Raw genomic sequence first — 24,033 nt, forward strand, 5'->3', positions numbered from 1 at the left:
TGTGCTTAAAGGGGAAATTTTAGGTTTTATATTTGGTACTAAAATAAAACTTTTTAAAATTCATGAGACTCTACAACACAAACAGTGAATCTTAAGTTAAAACATGGATTATAGTTAATAGTACAATAATAAAAACGTGCTTTAGTCAATTGTAACAAATGCCCCACTAGTGACATAAGGTGTTAAATAGGATGGGAGATAGGAACCCTTTATTTTATGTATGATTTTCCTGTAAACCTACAACATCTCTAATAAAAAAAAGAAAATAACTGGTTAAAATGGCAAATATTTTTTAAATATATTTCACCACAATTCTTAAAAAATTACTAGACAGACTAAAAAGGAAAAATTATACTAAAATACAAAAAGAATAATAATACTAATAAAAAGGGATTGATAAGAGATCTAGCTATTAGAGATAAAGAGACTATAGCAAGCTATTTAGGGTTAAAAAGAATAATAAAAAAAGAGTCCACAGAGTCATGTCCTCATCTGTAAGTCTCCGTTGGCACAGACAGTAAGTTATTTGTTGAATGGATAAACAATCACATCATCGGACTGACTGCTTCCATTTTTCCAGTGAGGCTGGGGTCATTAACTGCTCAGATGCCTCTGAGCTGCCTTCCCTCCTTCTCACCCCCGGAGGCAGTACCTGTGTCAATTAGAAGCATGAGTCCAGCAATGACACCAGGCTGATTCCATGACCTCTCTATGCCTCGTGTCCACCCCTGTAAACAGGGATAACATCTGCACTGACTCTCCAGGGTTCTGGGTTTAGTTCACAAATGGAAAATGCTTAGAAGTGCATGTGGCACATAGTAATAAGCACCCAACAAACAGGAGCGGCTAAGCACGTACCGAACATACATTCCCTGACTACTTTGCCAAAAAAAGAGGCGGGCGGTGACACTCCTGTGCTTAGGCGGCCTCCGCTGTCACAGGGCAGTGCCCATCTAGTCGGGCAGTGAAGGCTGCATTGTCACGCTGCCAACGGCCTGCGGGGTGGACACAGGCAGCATCCTGTGTGCCTGATTTCCCTAAGCAGGCGGCTTCCTTTAAAGTGCTTCCCCGGCTCAGCCGTGCCTGTGTTACCAAATGAAGTCCTAGAGCTAATGTCAGAGATTACAAACTCTCCACGCTCATCAGAATCATCTGGCCTCATTCCCAGAGGTTCTAATTCATAAAATCAGCTAGGATCCAGGAACCTGTGCTCTTAGTAAGTACCCCAGAAGATTCTGATACAGGCATTCCTCAGAACAATTTGAGAAACATAAACATAAACATTGGGCTAAAACAGCTGCAGAAAGCAAATTCTGCCTATTACTTCACAAGGTTTTATTTTTCTCTCCTGTAGTTTAAATTATCCATATTAATATTTTATGATCATTTCACATGGAAGGCTCTTTCAAAAGTAATTTTAATTCTTTACTTAATATTTTTTTTCATTATACAACCCTGAAAAGCAACTATTATGTTCTCTGCAACAGAAAAAAGAAAGTTTGTCACTGTGTCAGGAACGGTCTGAAGTTGGGCTGTTTCGGGTCTCTGTATGTACTAAGCATGCTCAACGGTCTCTTCACTTTTTACTTCCCCATCTCAAGCCAAGAAATTACACCACGTACGCATTTTCCATTACCCTTCTCTTCTAGTGCTTTTGCACGTTTGTTGCAGCTCTGTAGAGAAATTAAAATTAGTAAACATGTGATATGATGACATCCCAGCCAAATAAATCGTACAAAATGCAATGTCCAGTATGAGCATCTGGACCCCCTGCTGGAAAATGCGCACAGATGCAAAATTTTTAAAGGATTTCAAAGTTCCACAAAACCTAAATTATAAATCTCTTTCTTTAAGCTTTCAAGGAGGGTTCTGGAATGAGCTCCAGTGCTATGGATAACCTCAGAGAGGAAGGGCAGGAAGGCACACATGGCGTGTCCTTAGCGTGAGGTGGTGTGTCCTTAGAGTGAGGTGGCGTGGCCCCTAGCCTCCTGTGGGGTCGAAGCCCAGGCCCCACTGACCCCACTTACCCTGTGCCCAGCGAGTGGCCCCAGAGACACACGGGGGTCGGGCCGCTTCGTGCCCTGGCCCACTCGTGCGCACACACGGCGTCTGTGGTCAGCCCTCCTCCGTGGGTTTACCCGTTGGGTCCCCAAACCCTGGTGGCAAGAAGACACAAACTCAGCATCACCACCTGCAAAGCGAGGGCCAGTGTAAACCTCCTGCCAATCCGAACCCAGCCCGCCCAGCATCCCCATGTGTACCTCGGTAGTCGATGGCCGGGACATGGAAGCCGCCGGCACTGAGCACCTGCAGACGAAGCCGCTGTCAGCACCTGGACAGCTCCCGCCCCCACCCTGCAGACAGCGCCCCGTCTAGTGGGTCAGTAGGTGGGAAAGGAGGCCGTGCTGGAGTCTAGTGTTTGGGTTCCATCTTGGGAAGATGAGGCCCGGGGAGAGAGACAGGAAGCGGCAGTGTCCCCCGGCCGGGCCCAGCCTTGGCCCCACCACCCACATGCCGTGTCTTCTTCCTAAGGCAGTTAACAAACATGCCAATGTTATTCTGAAAAACGAGGAGCAATTACAGCTGCTTTCAAGCTTGTTGGGAAAATTACATGAGATGAGGAATGGGAAGTATTTGGTTGTATAGAAGGTTCCTGGATCCTAGCTGATTTTATGAATTAGAACCTCTGGGAATGAGGCCAGATGATTCTGATGAGCATGGAGAGTTTGTAATCTCTGACATTAGCTCTAGGACTTCATTTGGTAACACAGGCACGGGAGGTATGGGAAGTATTTGGTTGTATAGAAGGAAGATCACTTTTCTTTAGAAGAATTCCCTTGAAATGAAGAACTTGACACTGGGTAATAGCAGAGGCAGTCAAATAGATATTTATATTAAAGGTGTACATATAAAGAGTTACTATCTATCAAAAATAAAGCGACCCAGTTGGGTAGAAACAAAACCAGGACACCACGTGTCTCCTGTTGCATATCGGGCAGGGATGGCTTAACCTCAGCAGGGATGTTTAAACACAAACTGAATAATGAGGAATGAAATGGAACTGTCTACTCTCTATTTAAACTACAGCCCCTCCAAAAACACATTACCCCAAACACAGGACTGCTAAGCATCCAGGGAAAGGGAACATTTCACGTGTGGTTCATTGGCTGTAAATTGGCAAGACAACTCAGAGCAACAGCACCAAATCCTTCTAAAAATTAATTTCCGGGAGAAAAAAATCCAATGGAAGAAAAGTTTTCTGTACAATAATCTTTAAAATAATTTTTTTTAATGTTGCATTCAACAGGAGTGGAATAAACAATTGTCTATAAACATAATGGAGAATGATTCAGTCTTTAAATTGGTAACTATGATAACTATATAAAAACACAGATGAGTGCTTATAAAGTAGTAGTAAGTAAAAGAGGACAGCACAGACTTACATACAGACACAGCCATAGCACTCTATATAAATAAACTTTATATAGAGAGAGCAAACTTAGGTGGGAATGCAAGCAAGTGAATGCAGCTGTATTAGGTGATTGAAGTGATTAATGGATAAAGGAGATAGACAGGGAGGAAGGAAGGGGAGCAAATTTGATAATGAAGATTTATTTTTTTAAAAGTCGTCACCTGTCTGGAAAATGAAAGGAAGAGTTCAGGGAATTTGGCCGTCCTGGGCTGATGGCCGGGGACAGTGGCGCTCGGACCCAGTGGTCTACTGAATGGACTGTGCAGCCAGCCCGCCTGGGTCGGAGTCCAGCCCAGCAGGTACCGGCAGTGCAACTCTGGACAAGTCACTCAACCTCTCTGTGCCTCAGTTTCCCCCCATATAAAACGGAGATACATGACGCCCTTCCGGATGCCCGCCTGGGAAAGAAGTACCGTCGCACCAGCCCCACTCCCTCCCCACCCACCCGGCCCCCACAAGTGGGAGCTCCCGGTGCCTTGCCCTGCCCTTGCCCCTTCTCCTCTCTGGGCACAGAGACGGCCTAAATTCGGCTTTGCCAAGAATGGGGGCGGGGGCGGGAGGATAAAATATTTATTCACAGAAACTCCATCTCCACCGCCATCTCACCCAGGCAGCACTAGGAGGGCGACGGGTGAAAATCAAACCTAAACATGAATAAATATCAACCTCCCCAGGCCAAATGGCGCCCAGCCCTCACTCCTCCCAAGGGGGTGGCTCTGAGACGGGAAGGGCAGGGGGCTGAGGGGGCAATGCCTCCTGCCTGCCCAGGGCTGGAGGGTGGGGAAGGGGCTGGTGACACTGGGCTGGCAGCATTCTGGGCCCCCGCTCTGCCATGCCAGGCCGGAGTGGTGAGGTGGGGGCAGCTTCCCACGGGCAAGGCACCACCATCGCCGGGGGCAGGGAGATGACCTACTTGGAGCCCAGGAACGACAGATAACCGCCCGCCCAACCCGCTCTGGGCCACACTCGGCTGGGTGGAAAGCATGCTTCCTCTCCCCACTTGGAAATCCAGGGGCTGACCCAACAAAGCTGAGTCATGGAGCAGGGGGAGGGCCACCGCCCTGCTCAGTCAAGCCCCATCTGGGGCGAAGCCGGGCACCGACAGCCCTATCAGCAGGCATCAGGGTTTTGTCCCGTCCGATGAGGAAGGCTGCGTCTCCTAGAGGGCTGGTTGTTCCACACTCAGTCTCTCTCTTACCCCATTCTCCAGCCCTCAAGAAAAGGAAATAAAAGTGCCTTCGACTGCATCTGGCAATGAAGGCAGCAAATGCATGAGAGTGTGGAGGTGTGTGGGGGCCGAGTCTTGAGCCCCCATGGTCAGTGCAAAGAGTCCACCTGGAGGCGTTGGCCCCAACCACCCCACCCGCCGCGCCCAATATCCGCAGACCTCCCAGTGGTCTCACGCCGAGTGCCTGAAGACGGCCCCGTGGGCCTACAGCCCAGAATAAATGAGACGTAAATTGGGGTCTTGAGACCTACCTCCACCGCCGACCTCGCATCCTTCTTAGGTGAGAGGAATGAAAACACAGAGAAAGGGACCATACTTTGCTGTCACCAGCTCGGGTCTGAGAGGGACAACGACCGCCGCGTCCCGAACGCTGCACGTGCCTCCAAGTGGGTTTCTAATGCCCCGATCTCGCCAGCACTTCTCAAATACACCGAAAACCCATCTCCTTTCATTTCCATATAGCAAAACTTATCTCTAAAAAGACCCGTAGAAGCAAAAGGAGGATAAGTTCCAGGAAGTGGCTTTTCAGAACACGGGACGACGGCGCTGGGTCTCACTGAAGGTTTGCCTGCTGCCTGGCCACTCTGCCATCAACTGCAGGAGAGCCACCAGCCTGCAGGCACGAGAACCACTTTCTCCAAAATGACCACGTCATTGCTCGCTCTCTATCAGCCACATTAATGAAACAGAGTCATAGATGATTCAAAAGGTTAAAAAAAAAAAAGCAATGATTTGAATTTTGTCTTAAAGCAGAGTCTCAAACTTCATGGGTCACATAGCCCTTCAAATATCTGGTTAAGCTCTTGACCCATTTCCTGAAAAACGTCCCATCCCTAAAATATTATGTCCAATTTTGGTGGGTTTCTGGGCACTCTGGGGATCCAAGTCTAAAGCCACTGTTGCTTCAGAAGCCTCGGCCCCAGCACCCCGGCGTGGCCCCTCGCAAGGCCCGGCCAGGCCAGGATAAATGAGACGTAAACTGGGGTCTTGAGACCTACCTTCCCCAGCTCAAGTCTGCAAGGGGCTGCCCTGCAGGGGAGGTCGAAAAAAATAAATACAAAGAACAAGAATTAGGAGTTACAATGACCAGTTCGACGACTGCCACGCAGTTGGCGCCGACCTGACGTCCTTCTTAGGTGAGAGGAATGAAAACACAGAGAAAGGGACCGTAGTTTGCTGTCATGGAGGTAAATCACCACTGGGTTGCCATCACCAAGAGCCTCTTCGTACCAGCTGCAGCCCTGCCCCTCTGCATCCTCGGCCCGGCAGCACGGCACCCGTGTGACTGCACAGTGAGGGAGACGCTCAGGAGCGCGGCAGGGAGAGAGGCTCTCCCTCCTTACGGAAGTCTGAAAACCTCTTTATGCCATATTTATATGTCTGTCAGATATACTTTTTATTTTATTGAGTAAATATGCACATGGTAAAAATTAAAACATGGTAATCAAGTGTCTTATGGTGAGAAGCACCTGCTGTCCTGCCCCCAGATCCCCTGCACCACTGGGAGACGACCCCTTCTAACTCAACTATTGTTTTCGATCTCCAGACTCCTCTACCTTTTAATCTTCCAAGATGGCAATCCTTAGACGCCGTCCACTGAAATGATGGAAGATGGATGGAGAAGTAAAGGACAATAGATACTTGCCATCGAACATTGGTTTGGCTGAATAAATGAGTTAGAAGGGACTTAAAAGGACGCCAGTTCATGTAGGAGAGAAGGAACAGCATGAAACTCGGTCACTGTACTCAAGAAAAGGGCCCTGTGGCTTTAAACACCTCTTTGGGCTCCTCGTCTTGAACCCTGAAAATGCAAACGTACCTGAGGACATGTCCCAAAAGGACGTCTAGAGCTGGCCATGAGGTGATGAATCCTCAGTCTTCTGAGTCATTTAGGAGCAAAAAGTCTAACATCAACCCCAGGATCCTGTACTGCGGAGAGAGAGGCACCACTGCCAGCCAGAAGAACCAGCCACCTGGAAAACAGAAAATTCCCAAACGGAGAACCAATAAGGCAAGACCAAAGAAGGAAAAGATTTTCGAATTCCAACACCATGGGTTGAATTGTGTCTAAAACAGTTCAAGATCAGATGTTTAAACTCAAAAAGATGAAATCTAAAACAGGGGACTGAAATGAATAAAACTAGTTGACCCAAAGAGAAGAAAATATTGAGGTCATCATAACAAAAAAGGCCACAGCATGTACATGGGAGATGTGTCTCTCCCCATTCAAGATGGGTCATTTACTGGCGCCCTTTAAGAAGGAACCATTTTGGAAAAAGCTTCAGTGCCGATGAGCCCACACGGCCAGAGACCTTTGGAGATGTGGAAGGAAAAATGCCCCCAGGGAAGTCCTTCAAAACGAGAAGCCAGGGACCCCAGTAGATGCCAGCTATGTGCCTTCCCGCTGGCAGAGGTGTTCTGGACCCATTGGCTTTTCTCGAACCAGGATATCTTTCTCTGGATGCCTTAGTTTGGACATTTTTATAGCCTTAGAACTGTAACTTTGCAACTTAATAAATTCCCTTGTTAAAAGAAAAAAAAAAAAAAGAATGCACCTGACTTTGACAAATACTTATTATGTTCTATGTACCAAGCACTGTGCTAAGCCATAAAAACCCAACACTGATCTTGTTAAGAAAGATAAACATTAAGCAAATAATCACAACATGTGCTTAATTACAGTGGGAATAAATGCTGTTTATAATCTGTGCAAGCCCAGATTGCCGTGAGTGCATAAACATAAAAATGGGGGTAAGTAAGGTCAGGATTCCTTGAAAACTCCCACTTAAGCTGACCCTAAAGAAGATTAGGCACTCAGCTAGGCGAAAGGAGGGAAGTGCTGCAGGGGAGAGATGGGAAGAAGAGCTCAGGACAGGGCCTGCCATGGAGGGGCAGGCAAGGAGGTGGGGTGTGTGCAGGAGGGCGTGGGAGGTGAAGGAGGGCGTGGGGCCACGCGGAGAGGAAGGGGCCAGGGCACTGATGTCTGGTGAAAGACCCAAAGTAAATCACAAATTCTAAATGGCTTCCCCGTCCAAATGAAATTTTTGAGAAACAAAATTGAACAGGTCACATTTCAACATCAAGGGAAGGTGCACTGGCCACCCTGCAGGTACCTGGAAGGCACACCACCCTCCACGGGACAGCAGCGTGGCACCGTTGGCTGCTGCCCTCCCAAGATGGACAGCCCGTCCGCAACACCCCCAGTGTCCCAGCGCTGTGCTCACCAAACTCCCAGCATGACCCCAGACTCCACTTTGATGTAGAAGTTCACTGTGTGGGAAATATGGACTCTGGTTTCTTTAAATCCACAAGAAACGGTACTTTGTCTGAAAAGCAGAAATCATCATCAACTCTCAGAGTCAGAGTCCATGGCTTTTGATCAAATCCAAAAAAAACCATACTTCAGGGTCGCTACGTATCTAAGATGCAAGCTGCCACACTAACCCCCGCCAAAGTATGTTATTTTACAAAGACCCACGAGCAGAGACCCAGGAGAAGAGCCAACAAGAAAAAACTCATCGTCTGCAGCTAGATTCTAAATAGCACTCGCGTGGTAGCCCGTAATCGGGTATTCAATCTTTATCCCTATCTGAAGCGATAAGTAAAGGAAACCATTCCACTAAAAAGGTCAGAGGGCCCTGGAGAAAATAATAAGTTTTCGGTTACTTATGCCAAGCATTGCTTTTTCACTAAGTCAAACCTAATCATTAGCCATAAGCCAAGAAACGCTTCAACATAAACCTGGGGACACGCAGTGAGAACACAACCCACGTGGCAGAGAGGCTGGGTGTTACACCCACAATGCTCACTAGAGAAATTACAGGAAAAATGGATTCCTCACATCAGCGCCACCTCCTTCCCATCACCCCTTCTCTCAATCACTCCTTCCTCTTCAAGGGATGCAAGTAAAACGAGGAAGGAGAGAAGCAGAGAATACATCGAGCAGTTAGGGACCAATATTAACAGGGGATTTGAAGACTGATCTCCTGAGCTGAAACCAGATCTACAAGGTCAGGTCTTCTTTATTCTACCCCCAACAGCTGGCAAAGATTCATGCTAGACCGCAAGTCAATATTAAATTGGTTTCAGGCCTTTTAATTCTAGCCACAGCTTTATAACTGACATGCCTCGTATATTATATCACAACTTAGGGCAACAACTTCTTCATTTGGAGGGGGAATAACCTGTAGGCAAGTTCATAAAAGTATATACTTACAAAAATTTTTAAAAATTAACATGTCCATCAGAGTAGGGAAAATGTGTTCTTGTAATGATTTACTAGTAAAGCTGTCGTACAGCGTAACAATTTTTCTTTCCAGTGCTGAACAGAGTGTGGAATAGCTCTGCAAGATATTGTAAAACAAATAATGTTTTCAAAATCAGTCCATTTGTCTTGTTTTTGTTTCGTTTTTCCTTTTCTGTGAAGATCCAAATCAAATTACAGAGGATACCATTGGGAATTGCAGGTAACTTGGCATTTAAACAAAATCCTTTACAGAACCATATGTAATTATGCCAAGGTCAGGCCCAGGCACAAAGGGGGACCCGATAAAGGTGCGGCCCCGACCAGCCCTGAACAGGCCAGGACAGGAGAGGACAGGAGGGAAAGGGGTGCCAGGGCCCTGCGTCATGTCCAGTCCCTGCCCGGCCTTCTGAGCTCAGGCTGCAGCACACAGACAGCTGAGGCTGGCCCCAGGGGCACAAGCGAACGCGATTCAGATGGTTCTACAGAGGCCACACTTTCAAATCATATCACAAGTCACTGCTCGGTGGGTGAGTTAGTGTCATCTAAAGTAGGGGAGCACATAGTGCTTAGCTTGCTGTCTTTCCGCCCGGCTCTTAGGACAGTGAGAAACAATCCCCCTTCTGGTCTTGGAGAAGAGAACCCGTGGGGCCTGGGCGCCCAGGGGTGAGGGGACGGTGGGGCCAGAGCCTGGCCGGGGAGGGGATGAGCAGGGCATGCCCACCCCGCTTAGTCCCCTTTTCCTGAGACTAAGCCACCCAACCCTCAGCCACAGCAGCCAAGAGTTGAACTGTCCACGCGGGGACACCAGTGCTGCCCACCTCCAGCCACATCTCTCACTCGAGCGAGGTCTACCTCGGAATAGGGAGAAAGACTAGGGATACTCGAGGTTAGGGGCACCATCTCCTGCTTTGGTTTCTGACTGCATCGTTCATGAAGAAATCCTTTTTCCTGCTGTTGGCACTCAACAACAAGACTTCTCAGTGTAATCACAGCATGAGAGTGGGGATGGAAAATACGTTTGATGACCTGTTTCCCTTGTCCTGAGTTCTCCACTAGACCAGAGGTATTCTAGAAGATTATTATTTTCTGTGCTTTGCAAATAAGGGGGCTGAAAAGTAACATTCCCAAACATCAGTAGCCGGCAGAGTCACAGATCCCGGGTCTTCCCGGACTGAGAGCCCGGCGATACTGTCCAGTGAGTGGCCGAGTCCTGGGAGCTCTCCCCACCTCATTTCTGCACGCTTGACCCCGCTCTGCAGCCCCACTTCCCTCCCCCTTTTGCTCCCTAAAGTCTGTACTCTCACCCCTCTGATACCAAAGTCAACAAAGCAAGACCCCTAAAAAAACACTGATGTTTCCTCAATTGTTAGGACTTTAAAAGTCTGAGAGCTCATCTACGTTTGAAAGGACAAGATGGATTTCCAGCAGTTCAGCCAGGGGTGGAGATGTGTGGGCGAAGGATGACGACAGCTCTTCAAATAATCACACGTGGGCAACTGCCTCTCAAAGTCAGCCTCGGCACAAAATGAAAATGCTCATTCCATCAGACTTTAAAACAGCCCTCACAAAGGCGGTGGGGAGGGGAGGATGTGGCTGTTTCGATTTTAATGCTGAGAAATCAAAACCCGGAGAAGCTGCTTCGAGCCACACATCAGGCCCGGATGCCCAGAACTGAAAGTGAGGCCAATTTCCTTCGCTGCCGCCCAGCTCACTGGCTCCTGCTTTTTTCCCTCTGGATTCCTTGAACTCACCGCTTCCCTGCCTGCTAACCTCTAAGTAAGTTATCCTTTGAAAGCGGGCACAGGGCTTAGGAGGCAGAGGCAGTGGAGGGAAATATGCCTCTGTTTTTGAAGAATAATTCATAAAAGCCCTTCTCTCAAGCAGCTCGAGGCCCGTCCGTGAAGTGCTGCAGGAAGAGACCAGCGCGGCTGGGCCCCGGGAGCAGCGGCCGGGCCAAGCCGTGTTGTTAAACCAGGGGGTTGTCAGATTCGTGTCTCCTGGAGCAGACGGTGACCAGACCTTACTTGAGCAAAGCGATGGCTGCCCTTTCACCCTGGCCCCGGCTCATAGCAGCCGTCCAGCGGCCCCTGGTGCCTGGGCTTCTCGCGCCTGCCCTTGATCACTGGAAGTGCCTGGCGATGCACCCGGGCCAAGGACCCTAGCGGGTGAGCTCTACTGGGAGGCCGGGGGGCTGAGTTGCCACAGGGAAATCACTTGTACTCAGACATGCCTGCAAACCAAGTCTGGGGAAGCCCAGACGCAGCCACACTTGGGCAACAGGATGATTCCAAATATTCGGATCTGCTTCCCATGGCCCTGAGCGCTCGTCCGCTCAGCCGGGCGCGCTGATCACCAGGCAGCAGGCTCCCCGCTGTGCTCCCCCCAACCTCCCTCCCTCCCCGCACACCCACACAAGGGCCCTGCTGTGAAAAAGCCTCTCCAGAGGAGTCCCTCCCCGTGACGCCTCCTCCCTTCCCAGCCCTCTCACTGGTCACACTCAGGGCTCAGCGTGAGCTTTGCTGGTTCTCTCACTGGGTCTCCAACACCAGCCCTGTCTTGCCAACCATGCCAAACCCCAGAGGACAAAAACCGTATGGCAAATTATGTTTCTCTAACCTCCCACTCTGTCTGGCTCAGAGCTAAGCTCAGTAAATACTGTTGACTGACAGTTAGAAACGTGTATCTCTTTCACAAGGGAGAAGGCAGCAAGGCTTGTTGGCTGCCTAGAGGGAGAGGGGAAGGCCCGCCTTCCCTGTTTTGAACTACGATTGAAAATGAATTATGTCCCTCCACAAGACCAGGGACTTCTGGCTCTATGACTCACCGCCATGTCCCCAGTACAGGGCAGATAATCAACACAGTGGAATGAATGAATCATTTTATCAGTTCACCCATATCTAAGTCTAGACATGCAAATGCTTGGGATGAAATGGGGGGAAATAAGGAGGGAAAACAGCCCTTTGGTTTCCCCCAACTCCTTTCCTGGGCACTTTTCCCATTGTTTCTAACACAAATTTTTCAGAAAAGTTGCAAGTGGAAATTTACTCTCCTGGGTCCACCTACCTTAACCACAAACAACTATATCAAATGAAAATTTTGTAAACTAAATAAATCCCCAAGGCATTCAGAAAATATTCACTAAAAATATCATCTGATTAAAGGTTCTCCTTGAGTCTCACAGCACATCAGCACAGAGCCAGTGCGAAGAGCAGGTGCAAACCTGCATGAATATCTGCTGACCTAAACCAACCCGGACACCCCCTAAAAACGAAAAGATTCAGGAGGCGAGAAATGGTTTGTGCCTCGGCACTTCTTACATTAGGTCAGTAGCTTTCTGCTGATGCAGAAATGCACTAATCGTTCCCCCCAGTCTTTCAGGAAGGTTTCCATGAGCTGTCCTTTCTACGTGCTAATTAGTAAAGCAAGGAATCGAGGGTCCCAGGTCCCCACGTCCCCCCACCATCAGCCAAGCGGGCTGTGCCAGAGCGTGAAGCGCAGCGGGGACTCTAAGAGGCCGAGCGAAAGCCCATCGGCCTCAGCCCCAGGAGGAGCCAGGAAGCGAGAGGACAGTGGCCGCCAGCGTTCCGGGCCGCGGTGGGGGCTGGAAGGGGCGCCCGCTGCGGCCTCTGGCTGGTGCCCCTCCAGCCGGGGCAGCTCTGGGCCGGGCCAGCGCCACGTCCACACTGCCGCCTGCCACCATTCCTGCCACCACCACTTGGACATTCCAAAGTGAATCCTCCTGGGTTTGAATGTGATTCTGGGATATTTGGGAATCAACCAAAATTAAACAAACATGGAACAGAGAAGAAAGGAAAAGAAAGCCCAAACCTTCCCAGCCAACAAAACAAGAGTCCCGGACTCCTGGGCCCCGGCACTCCCCACCAGGTGTCCCCGCGCCCCGCCCGCAGACCTCCCATCTCCTCCACTGTCACCACCGAGTCCTGCCTGACGGCGGGAGAACGGCCCATGCGGGTGGGGGACACGGGCAGGCACCCGAGCCGTCGGGTTCAGACGCCTGAAAGGCCAACCCGCGAGTCCTTGCGGCCTGGGCGGGGCTGACGACGCCGTCCACGGAGCCCCCCGGGAGCCGCAGCTCGGGCCTGGGCCCCACGCGGGACAGCGGGCCTCAGCTGCGTCCCGAACGACCCCCCCCCCCGGCCGCCCGCCCCCGTCCCTCAGGGCGCACGCCGTCGGGGTCGTCGGGGAAGGCGAGCGCGGGGGACTCACCGCAGGTTCCGCACCACCATCCCACCAGGCCTCCACGCTGCCGCGCGCCCCGCGCTCCCCCGCGCGCTGCCCGCCCATCCCGCCCCGTGCCGACGCCGCAGGAGCTGCTGCCCGAGGCCCCCGCCAAGTCCTGCCCGCTGCTGCCCGCTGCTCCCCGCGGCGCTCCCTCGGGGCTGGGGAGGAAAGGGAGTCTTTAAGACGCGTCCCACACATCCCTGAACCTCGATCTCAACCCTGACCCTCTTCCCCAAGATCTCATCTTTTCTAAAGGCAGATCCTTCAGAACAGGATTTTCCAAACCGAGCTCTAACCAATAAATGGCACAGGAAAACAGTTTAAATAAAGTAGAGAGTAAAACTTTTCAAAGCATCATAGGAAGCTTTGTTTCCGTCACTCATCTGTGTGTGAGTGTGTGCGTGCGTGCGTGCTCCGGGTAATGAAGTAAAATCTACTTCTTACCATGGTAGTAGTAGGAAGACAAAATCTGAAAGCCGCAGCTTCAGTGTTTCCATGATAAACATAAACTTTCGTCTGCCTTGACCCCTTCTTTGTATCTTGGCTCCTTTTATTTTTCTCTTTTTCTGAGATTTCCCCATCCCAGTGCTCTCTCTCTCTCTCTCTCTCTCTCTCTCTCTCTCTCACACACACACACACACACACACACACACACAGCTCTGTCCTGTAGCAAAAACTTGTCTCCCTTTTATTGAGTAATGGTTTATCTGTCCACAGGGGTATGAACTACACAACTATTCCATGCACACCAGATGTGTCTTTCCCACGTTTGGGTCATTTGGGCCCCAGCAGTGTGTCAAGGAGTTCACACCTGGCACCTGGTACAGGTTTACCTGGTGCAGTGGTTTCCTGGGCGGCAGGAACAGTCTGTTCACCAGAGCTGCTCCACAGGAGCCCAGGGCAGACGTGTGCGGCGAGGGAGGAAGAAAGAACATGTGGTTCGGTTTGATGCATTTTGCTGCCAGCATCAAGGCTTCACCTTGGAGACCAGGAGCAACCTCTGGGAAGGGAGAAATGCGGTGCATGGTGGTGCCGGTGCGTGGTGCTGCCCGTACATGATGGTGCCCAGTGCACGGTGGTGCCCGGTGCACGGTGGTGCCCGTATATTGTGGTGCCCAGTGCACGGTTGTGCCCGTGCCCGGTGGTGCCAGTGCACGGTGGTGCCCGTACATTGTGGTGCCCAGTGCATGGTGGTGCCCGGTGCACGGTGGTGCCCGTATATTGTGGTGCCCAGTGCACAGTTGTGCCTGTGCCCGGTGGTGCCCGGTGCACGGTTGTGCCGGTGCACGGTGGTGCCGGTGCACGGTTGTGCCTGTACATTGTGGTGCCCAGTGCACGGTGGCGCCCGTACATTGTGGTGCCCAGTGCATGGTGGTGCCCGTGCACAGTGGTGCCCAGTGCACGGTGGTGCCCGTACATTGTGGTGCCCAGTGCACGGTGGTGCCCGTGCACAGTGGTGCCCGTGCACGGTGGTGCCTGTGCAGCCTGGGCTTGGCCAGGTAGGCAGGGGGCACAGCCGTGGGTACCAGCCCCAGAAAGGGCCTGAGCTGTCCTCTGCTTCCGGAGGTAGGCCAGTCCAGAGAGCAGCACCCACACCTTTCAGGAAAAGGCGGTTCTCTGGGAACTGGGGACATTGGTAGAAGTGATCAGGTAAGGGGAATTGTGCTCGTTGCCCCCTGCAATGGCTCTGGGATTGCCGATTTTCAGATTCACATCATGACAGAGAAGAAGAAGGTCACATCAACCGAGGAAGGACCAGTGGGATCGAAGCCTGCCTGATGAGGCAGCTCCAGGGCACACACCCTGTGTGGTGAGCGAGGTTCAGGTCCAACCAAGCGGGTGTCACATTCCAGCCCTGCAGGTTTTTCATGAAGCTGATTTGGAATCTCAGAGAACCTGTTGAGGGGAAACTCTCGGCGGGCCCCTGGGGCTGCGTGGAGGTGGAGGGGTCAGAGCCGGAAGTGGATAAGGGAGGACATGGGGAGCGGCCGCTGGTCGGAGCCCCAGATCCTATTTATTCAGGCGAGAGGGTGGAGGACCATCCGTCAGATAAACCAAGCTGTGAGCCCTGCTTCGTGGGTTTGAAATTGGTTGAAATGCTGAGAAAAATCTCTGAAGTTGGAAATCATTATTTCTCTTTTTTTTATAAGACTGCATACATTGAAGTTCCAGGAGAAGGCGTTTCCCAGCAGGAAGAGCCTGCTTTTGTGATGGCATGTTCTGGAAATCAGGAAGGAGCATATTCAATGTGCTTCAATTGAACCTAAAACCAACAGAGCCATTCACCTGTTTACTGAACACCTCCTAGGCGCCAGGTGTCCTGGTAGGCTCTGCAGGGCCACACACAGATAGAGAAATGTATGTCAGGGTGAATCACGAGAATATAGAACAGTGCCCTGATCAGATCAGCGAACACCAGGGGCTAGAGGTGGGGACAGAGGATTGTCTACACTGGGGCACGAGGGAACCTTTTTGGGTGATTTTGGGTGATTGTGGGGTGATTACATGACTGTAAATGCTCATCAAACTTAGAACTTAGAATTAAAACCTTTCAAGGATGAATTTTGCTGGGTGTAAATTTTACACCAAGAAACCTGATCTTTTAAAAAAGTGACTTAAGGAATGTACACCTAAACCCTAAAGACAAACACTCCCTATATGATGTTGTGGAAATGTCAAAAGAAAGCTGCTGGTAAAAATACGTACAAAACCAATAGCCGGGTGTTATTTGCACGAATAGAAAGAGACGTCTCAGCTGGAGATAGATTAATTTTGTCGCCTGAAATCATTCTGAAAAAAGGAATGGCGTGTAAGACCAACTGCCTCACCACTGTAGAGGTAAACTGTTGGTAATAAAGCATTTCAGGAACAAGGAACAAGTGAACCACAAATCGTGGAGGTCTCTATTACTTGGAGATTACTTTACCAATTAAAAAAAGGTAGTCATTCCCTTACGTTTTCTCTCTTTTTCTAAATAACTACTTTATTGAGACATAATTCAGATACCATACAATTCACCCTTTAAAAATGTCCAATATTTGAGAATATTCTCAGAGTTGCACATCCAGCACCACTATCTAATCTCAGAACATTTTCATCAACCTGTAAAGAAACCCTGTACTCATTAGAGGCCCACCCTATTCCGTCTCCCCAGGCCTTGGCATCTGCTCATCTACTCTCCATCTCCATGGGCTTGCCAGTTCTAGACTGCTCCTGTAAATGGAAGCATACCGTAGGAGGTCTTTTGGGTCTGCGTTATTTTACTTAGCATATTTTCACGGTTCATCCATGCTGTAGCAAGAATCAGTACTTTATTCCTTTCTTATGGCCAGATATTCCATTGTATGGATATACCACATGGTTGTTTCCATTTGGGAACTCTACTATAAATAATGCTGCCATGAACATTTTCCAATCTGTTTTGCATGGACATATGCTTTCGTTTCCCTTGGGTAATCTTCCTAGGAGTGGAACTGCCAGGGTATATGGTCATTCTGTGTTTAACTTTTTGAGGAACCACTAAACTGTTTTCCAAAGTGGATGCATCATTTTACATTCCCACCAACTGAGCCTTGCACTTTCCCTCGCTCACTTTTCCTGCCTTTGCTCAGCTTTCCACACGTGAAGAAATCACAAACTGCTGCTGAGTTTAAGTTATAGCATTAAAGGAAATTTGTAGGGACGGTTGTGGACTTCACTGATCTATTTCCACTTTGTCTCAAATGACAGCGCGTGAGTCCAGGAATAGCTCACTCAGAATACTTATCTTCTGTGGTTAGGGTTTTGTATTGAGTTTGCCTTCAGCAGATCTAATTTTAGGGCAATTTGTTAAGGGTGGATGTTGGGTTATTCGCATGTGCTTGAAGTTGAGAGTGTTACCCACATCTTTTTAACAAAAGGGTGCTTTCTTTAAGAAAAGGAAATGCTGCAGTTATGGGCCCCCTTTTAATGGAAATTGGAAGTGCCTTATTTCTTCCAAAAAACTCTGCACATTCCAAGACGTGTGACCATCAGTTCTCTTGTTGTCTAAGGGTGGCTGAGACTCGGTTTCCCCACATCTGTGCAAGGACAGAGCCAGGATTAAAGCCCAGGGGTGAGCTTCCCCACCTACCTCTCTCAATGGCCCTTCCTAAGTTGCTCCAGACGTTCCTTAAATGTCAGCTGTTCTCCAGGGTTCCTTCCTAGCTCTGCTTCTCTTATGATATACCAGTACTTCCAAACCTATATTCACTGAGTTTGGAAAACTCTGGGCTAAACACAGTAAAGCATGATCCTTTGGTCAGGAGTTCATTTCTCAAAATTATCGAGACTCTCTCAGAGGAGGGTATAGAAGGCAGCATTCTGCGAACTTCACCGTCTGCTTCTCCTCATCCTCCAGGCTCCGCTGGTAGGTTCCCCCTCTTGAAGAACAGCCTTTCATGAACCAAGTTTCCCAAACCAGAAATCTGATATTCATCCTTGATTCTTCTGTTTCCCTTAAGCCCAGAAGTCCCTCAGGATAGCTCCTAGATTGGTGGTGTGATATTTACCTATTCGACAAGTACTTGCTGAGTGTGTTTTATATAGTATCCAGCTTTGGAAGCTACACTGTCCTCTGCATATGAAAAGCTAGATAACAACCTAAGAAATATCACCAGACAATAAACGATCAGATGCCGCATGAGTGGCAGACAATCCACGCAGCTGCGGGCTCAGCAAGAAGCACCTTGTGGATAGAGGAAGTCAGGCTAGGGTCCAGGAAGGTGCTGCTCTGCGGCTTAGAAACTCCCCTGGAATGAGAGATCACAGAATGGCTATCCAAAGACAGCCACAGGATGTAGAAACTGGAAGGAACATAAGCAATAATTTACCAATACTCTCATTTGACAGAGAGGAAATTGAGACCAGAGAGACCAAATGACAGATAGTAAGCTGCATTCATTCAATTATTTATTGAGCACCCACTGAATACATCACTTGCATTTAATCAAAAGAGCAGACAAAGCGAGATCAGTCATCAAAGAGCACCTGGTACCTGGCAAGAACCTAGATCCGAGCGAAAGCATCCCAGGGAAGGAGTGTGTGATGGGACGGCCGTGGACCACCGGGCGGCTCAGCTCCCCTCGGAAATAGGAGACTCAGAAGAGTTCATCACAGGTGAGTTAGGAGCTGGTTATTTTTACTTCCTGAGTAATCAGGGTGGAAGGATTTGCCGCCTCCCACAGTGGCCTGGAGCCTCATCAGATACCAGGTGTGAGACTCCAAAGCTCTTTACAGAGCGTCTCAGAAGGAAGTGACAGGAGCCTGAAGGTTTGTGGGCTGGTTTTATAAACAGGGAGACAGGGAGGATTTAACTCCAAGGGTGATTTCTTTTTCTTGACTTGCACCGGAGTTTTTGTTTTTATTTATTTATTTTAATTTCCCTCTAATAAATTCAGAATAAGAGTACTTCCAAAGTCCACAGTCCAGCCTTAGGGTACATGATGGCATGGGGTCCTTCCTCAAAAAGAGGCCAAACAAGAAAAGCTAAAGATTAGGTGAGGATACATAAAAAAATACCCTAGTGAAACAAAAGCACATGAGTGGGGAAACTTGGAGGACAGAAAAAAGTCACAGGCCTAGCTGAAGTAAAAAGAAAAAGCTGGATTTGGGGTCTCAACAGACTAAGGGTTCCTAATTCTGGGCCCTCGGGTGCCGGCATCAGTGTGGCTTAATCTATTTCTCATTGTTTATGGAGAACCTCCAAAGATATTCCTGAAGGAAGCTTCATTTCCTCGGTTTCCTTGTTCATGCTCCAAATGCATGTGTGTCCCAGCACTGCTTGAAATTAGTGCGTTTTCCATCTCTGCCTTCCGTGTGTCAGCACGCGAGGAGGGTCAGGGCTGCCCAGGGCGCCTGAGCCGGGCCTCCCCCTCGTGTCCCCGCCAGCCTGGCTTTGCTTGCATCCCCCAGCCCCGAGAGAGGAGCTCTAAAGTAACAATGCATGGCATGAAATGAGATCATAGATATGAAAGCTCTTCTTTGAAGTGAAAAAATTTACCCTTAGAAATGCACATGTGTGTTATTTATTAATGAATGTATTTGATACTCTCTTTTGTTAGGCTCCTAGGAGTATTTGCATGTTTCATTTCAGAAGACAACCATTGGCATTACGGCTGATGAACTAGCATAGACGTTTTATCACTAACATATACTAATACATGCACAAATGTCCATGCAGTCGCCCTCTTCTACTTTACCTCTAACCAAAATGAATTAATAATTTACATCAGTAGGAGACTCCCTCCCTTCCTTACAGTGTGAGAGACAAAGGAATGTGTGGGGATAGAGACTCTCAACCCTGTCCTGCCTGAAAAGGGTCAAAGAGAAGAGGCATCCCGAGAGGGGCCCCCAACCAGCAATCACAAATCACCCAGCAAACACCAGCTCACAGAGCCCCAGGCGAGGGTTAAGTGAGGGGACCATGTAAACATTGTTCTAAGCAGAAGAGCTGTCAATGTTGAAACTGCAATGGTCTTGCACTCTAGAAATCAGAATCCTTGTATGGTGTCACTTGTGCTTTTTGGAACAAAACTACATGTATGCCAGCACCCAGCATAATTCCTGATGGCTGAATCATTGAAACACTTGAATCAGTAAAGGAGTCAGTTCCAGTACCTCAAAATTCCAGCCCCCGTTGCATGCACCCCCAGTGGCCCCTCGGGCACTTACACACATCTTTTCTGAACTTCAGGACGATGAGGAAGAAGGAACAAGGGCAAGCGAAAGTGCTGGAAGTTGCAGCCACTGCCCCCAGTAACCGTCACCTCACCCACCCAGAGCCAAGCTCCAAGCTTAGCACATCCGTCACAGCCACCTGCAGAGGCAGGACCCCCTCCTGTCTCTGTCCCCCCAAAGAGTCAACAGGCATTCCTTCCCTCAGGCAGCCCCATTCATCAGGCGTCAGCAGATGGCCCTGTGCGTGGAGAAGAGGATAAATACACGGGACGGCCCTGGCCTCGGGAGCTGATATTAGAGTTAAGCAGCCTGCTCATTATTCCTCATTTGTTCTACAAACACAGACTGAGTGTCTCCCCTGTGCTAGGTGCTGTCCTAAGTGCTGGGTTTGACGTGGACTAAGGCTAACAACTTTCCTACTCTCATGACACCAACATCCTAGAGGGGGAGACAAAAATAATCAGGCAAACAAATAAATAATACAAGTTCAGATAAAACTCAGATCAGGGAGGAGCTGTTTTATCTGAGATCTGAATGATAAGACCTGACAGCAGAGATCCAGACAAGCAGGAAAACAAGTTTGAAGTGTCCGAGATGCAGCGAGAAGGTTGTATGTGGGACGAGCAGGGGCCATGGGGAGAGGAGAAGCTATCAGAAAGGCAGGCGGGGCACGTCCTGCAGAGCCATGTCCCTGGACCAGCAGCGGCAGCACCCGGGAGCGTGACGAAAATGCCCTTCAGTCTCCACTTTCCTTCTTCACACTCGTAGAGAGATCAAACTTTTGTGACATGCATCTGCCTTGAATAAAGATCACCTCTCCAAGCCTGCCGTGCAGACAGCTGTGGCGATGTGCTGTACGGTGATGCGTATATGACGTCTGACAGTGTTCCTAAAGGGACGTCCCCTCTCCTTTCTGCCGGCTGGAACGCAAAGTTGAAGGCTGCTGCCCCAGCTGTCTTGCACCATGAGATGTCTCTGAGAACAGATGCTACCAGAGGCGGAACAATAAACCAGAGGAGCCCAAGTGGCTGACGCTGTGGAAGTGTGGACAAAGCCTGAGCTTTGTCACAGACTTCTCAATTAAGAAAGGAGGGAGGGGGGAAGGAGGAATCCATTTTCCTTCAGGCACTGTGATTTGGGGTTTTTCTGTTACTCACAGAACTTAATCCTGACTAATTCACACCTTATGATATATTATTTCTCCTAATAAAAGTGCACCTCTCCCCCTCTGAGTAAAATCAGAGCTGCGAGAAGACAGGCTCTACTTATCCTGTGGCTCCCGGCAGCTCCCACCAAGCCCCGCCCAGCTCCGCACCTGCGTGGAGGCGCACCTGCGTGGAGGCGCACCTGCGTGGAGATGTACCTGCGTGGAGATGTACCTGCGTGGAGGCGCACCTGCGTGGAGGCGCACCTGCGTGGAGGCGCACCTGCGAGGAGGCGCACCCACGACCCAGGCAGCCCCGATGCTGGCCTGCGGGCCCCCAGAGGCGCCCAGACCTCAGCCAGGGGTGGGGCCTGAGGACTCGCGGCTCAGCCGCGGGAAAGAATCCAAGGACTGAGCAGTACTGCAGCCAGAAGCTCAAGGCGCGGTGGGCGAAGGTACGCGCGAAGGAGACACATTGTGCAGCGGAAAAATCAGGACTTCAGGGATGATTTTGATTACTGAATCATATAAATATTCCTTTTTGCTTTCTGGCATACTGGAGTAGACAGAGGGAAACTCTGAAATCTCTGAATTGTCATCCAGCTGCCCTGATCTCAGGTAATGATTGCACAGCCCTTATCTTCTGCCCTGTGATTGTAAAAACCTTGTGACTAACCTTCATTTGTACCCAGTTATCCAGTTTTTCAACTTTAGAGTCTTATCATTGCTAAAGACAGCCCTAAGGTTTATTATGAAGGGTCTCATTCATAACTCACCCCAAATCTAAAGTTACCTTAACCGAGACTGCCTCTAACCAACGCGGGCCCACCTGACACGCGCGTCACACCCAGACCCCAGGCTGCCATTTCCTTTCCTACATCCTATGATGAAGCATGTCCTCAGTCTGCACATGCCCGATACTCAGACCACCTCTAATTACACCGTCTGGGGCCACTGTGCTCATTATCCCAAGCCTGCCCGTCTTTTCTCTAATAAAACTATCCAAATTACTGCAGTCTGGGGAGACAGATTTTGGGCTGCCAGGCCATCTGCTCTCCTACCACGCTCCTAGGAATAAACTCTTCCCCTCTTTGAACTCCGGGGTCTCAGGAATTGGTTATTGAGGATAGTGGGCAAAAGAATCCACGGCCTTTGTCCCATGACAAGTGCAGGAATCTCCACAGGAGAGGCGCCCTGAGGTTGGGATTCTTGCACTGTAAGGACTTGGAGAGGCCCTACCCCCTGGTGATGCTCATAAGGGATTGGCGAGCTGCACTTTTCACTGGTTCCTTTCAGGCGCCGACCTAAGTGAGGGCTGGGTGTGCACGGCTAGGTGCGTGTGCCAAAAGGAACTTCTTGTTACGGATCTCAGGGTCACTCCTAAGTGGCCTCTCCCCACTTTCCTATCCAACTCCCTCAGCATGGCCCCAACTCTCAGCGGGCCACATGGTGGACACAAAGAAGTCAGTTGGCCAAAGCAAAGGCAAAGAGGTAGATGTGGACTTTGCCTCCAAGCCCTCTGCTGCTTCCGACCCGAGGGCGTGGAAAGAAATGGGCCCCTCCAGGCTGAACGGCCAAGCCTGAGGACAGGGTGGCGTTGGTCCCTCTCTCTGGGACTTCTAAACATTCTTAAACAGCCACATATCTCCTGCTCCAGACAGACTCAAACTAGACCCACTGGACTCTTCCCACCAAGTCTCTAGACCTTGGAAAGTGCCTGGGACTTGACAGATGGAAGGATAATCGAAACCTCTTCAATGACAGCGCCAACGGATAGTTCCATCAACAACCTGCAGAGCCTCCCCCAACAGACACAAAATCTGCGAGAGTGTGCTGGAATGCAGATGCAACCTCAAGACATCCCCCTAGCTTCCGCATCCAATCAGTTACCCCAAGTCTCCTCCTCTGTGGAAATTCTGCAGCCACTGCTCCCTGAGTCCTAACTTCCCTTCTCAGACTTGACACTTTGTCTCTTAAGGGTCTAGTATGTTGTGTACAGATGCTCTGAAGCAGGAATTTTAGTAAGAATACAGAGAAGATTGATTTTGGTCAGAGCAATTGAAACAGCCCAGAAATAATCAATTTGCATGCAAGTTTGTGTCCCATCATTTCTGCCTTACCATTCAGAGCGATTTAGCTGGTCTTGATCTTGTTCACAGGTGCCAAAAGAGGTGACTGAAGGAATTACGAACATGAGGACAATTCCACCAAGCGCTCTCCTTACAGCATACTGGCTGCCAGTTCAGATTCTGCCCTTCAAAGCTTTCCTTTGGGAGCAGACATGGGTCTAAGAGAATCTGTCCCCGTGGAACCTAGTGGGCAGGCTTGTTCATTGCTTTGGTTGTCTTATTGCTTAGGAGATGAAGTCTGAGCTCTCTCCCCCAGAACTATTTCTGGATAAAACAGTGAAGTATCAATAGGGTCTATAGATAATGCTCAGAAACCGCAGGAGTTTGCTTTAGTAGATGACTTCAGGAAGGCTGCCACTGCAGCTCAGGCTCTGGGATAAGTATTAGGAAGAAGTAGCCATTTCCCCTCTGAGCTGGTTTGAAAGGCTGTATGAACCCCAGAAAAGCCATGTTTTAATCAAAATCAAAAAGGCAGAATAACCCCTATTCAATACTGTGTGTTTGAATCTGTGATTAGATCATCTCCCTGAAGATGTAACCCAATCAAGAGTGCTTGTTAAACTGGATTAGGGGAGATGTGTCTCAACCCATTTGGGTGGGTCTTGATTAGTTTCTGGAGTCCTATAAAAGAGGAAACATTTTGGAGAATGAGAGATTCAGAGAGAGCAGAGAATGTGCCCTTCCAGCTGAGAGAAGCCCTGACTGTGTTTGCCATGTGTCCTTCTCACTTGAGAGAGAAACCCTGAACTTCATCGGCCTTCTTGAACCAAGTTATTTTTCCTTGGATTGATTGGACATTTCTATAGACTTGTTTTAATTGGGACATTTTCTCAGCCTTAGAACTGTAAACTAGCAGCTTATTAAATTCCCCCTTTT

At 49.4% G+C, this 24,033-nt stretch overlaps 1 protein-coding gene and 1 long non-coding RNA gene across 2 annotated transcripts in view; one reads left to right on the forward strand and one right to left on the reverse strand.

Moving 5' to 3' along the window:
- Positions 1–6,664, reverse strand: part of ABHD12B (abhydrolase domain containing 12B) — a 40,863-nt gene extending 34,199 nt beyond the window's left edge. Inside the window, 7 exon segments of the mRNA XM_077128603.1 lie at positions 1,637–1,673; positions 2,024–2,118; positions 2,121–2,156; positions 2,262–2,307; positions 5,699–5,729; positions 5,868–5,985; positions 6,520–6,664. Coding sequence (XP_076984718.1) covers positions 1,637–1,673; positions 2,024–2,118; positions 2,121–2,156; positions 2,262–2,307; positions 5,699–5,729; positions 5,868–5,985; positions 6,520–6,529 — 373 coding nt within the window. The 5' untranslated portion in view covers positions 6,530–6,664.
- Positions 6,665–10,475: 3,811 nt separating this feature from the next.
- On the forward strand, positions 10,476–12,488 carry LOC143654772 (uncharacterized). Its single transcript, XR_013161931.1, has 3 exons — positions 10,476–10,722; positions 10,831–11,111; positions 12,108–12,488. It is a non-coding gene; the product is annotated as an uncharacterized LOC143654772 (long non-coding RNA).
- Positions 12,489–24,033: the final 11,545 nt, after the last annotated feature.

This window comes from Tamandua tetradactyla, chromosome 14, assembly GCF_023851605.1.
Source record: "Tamandua tetradactyla isolate mTamTet1 chromosome 14, mTamTet1.pri, whole genome shotgun sequence".
Taxonomy (NCBI): Eukaryota; Metazoa; Chordata; class Mammalia; order Pilosa; family Myrmecophagidae; genus Tamandua; species Tamandua tetradactyla.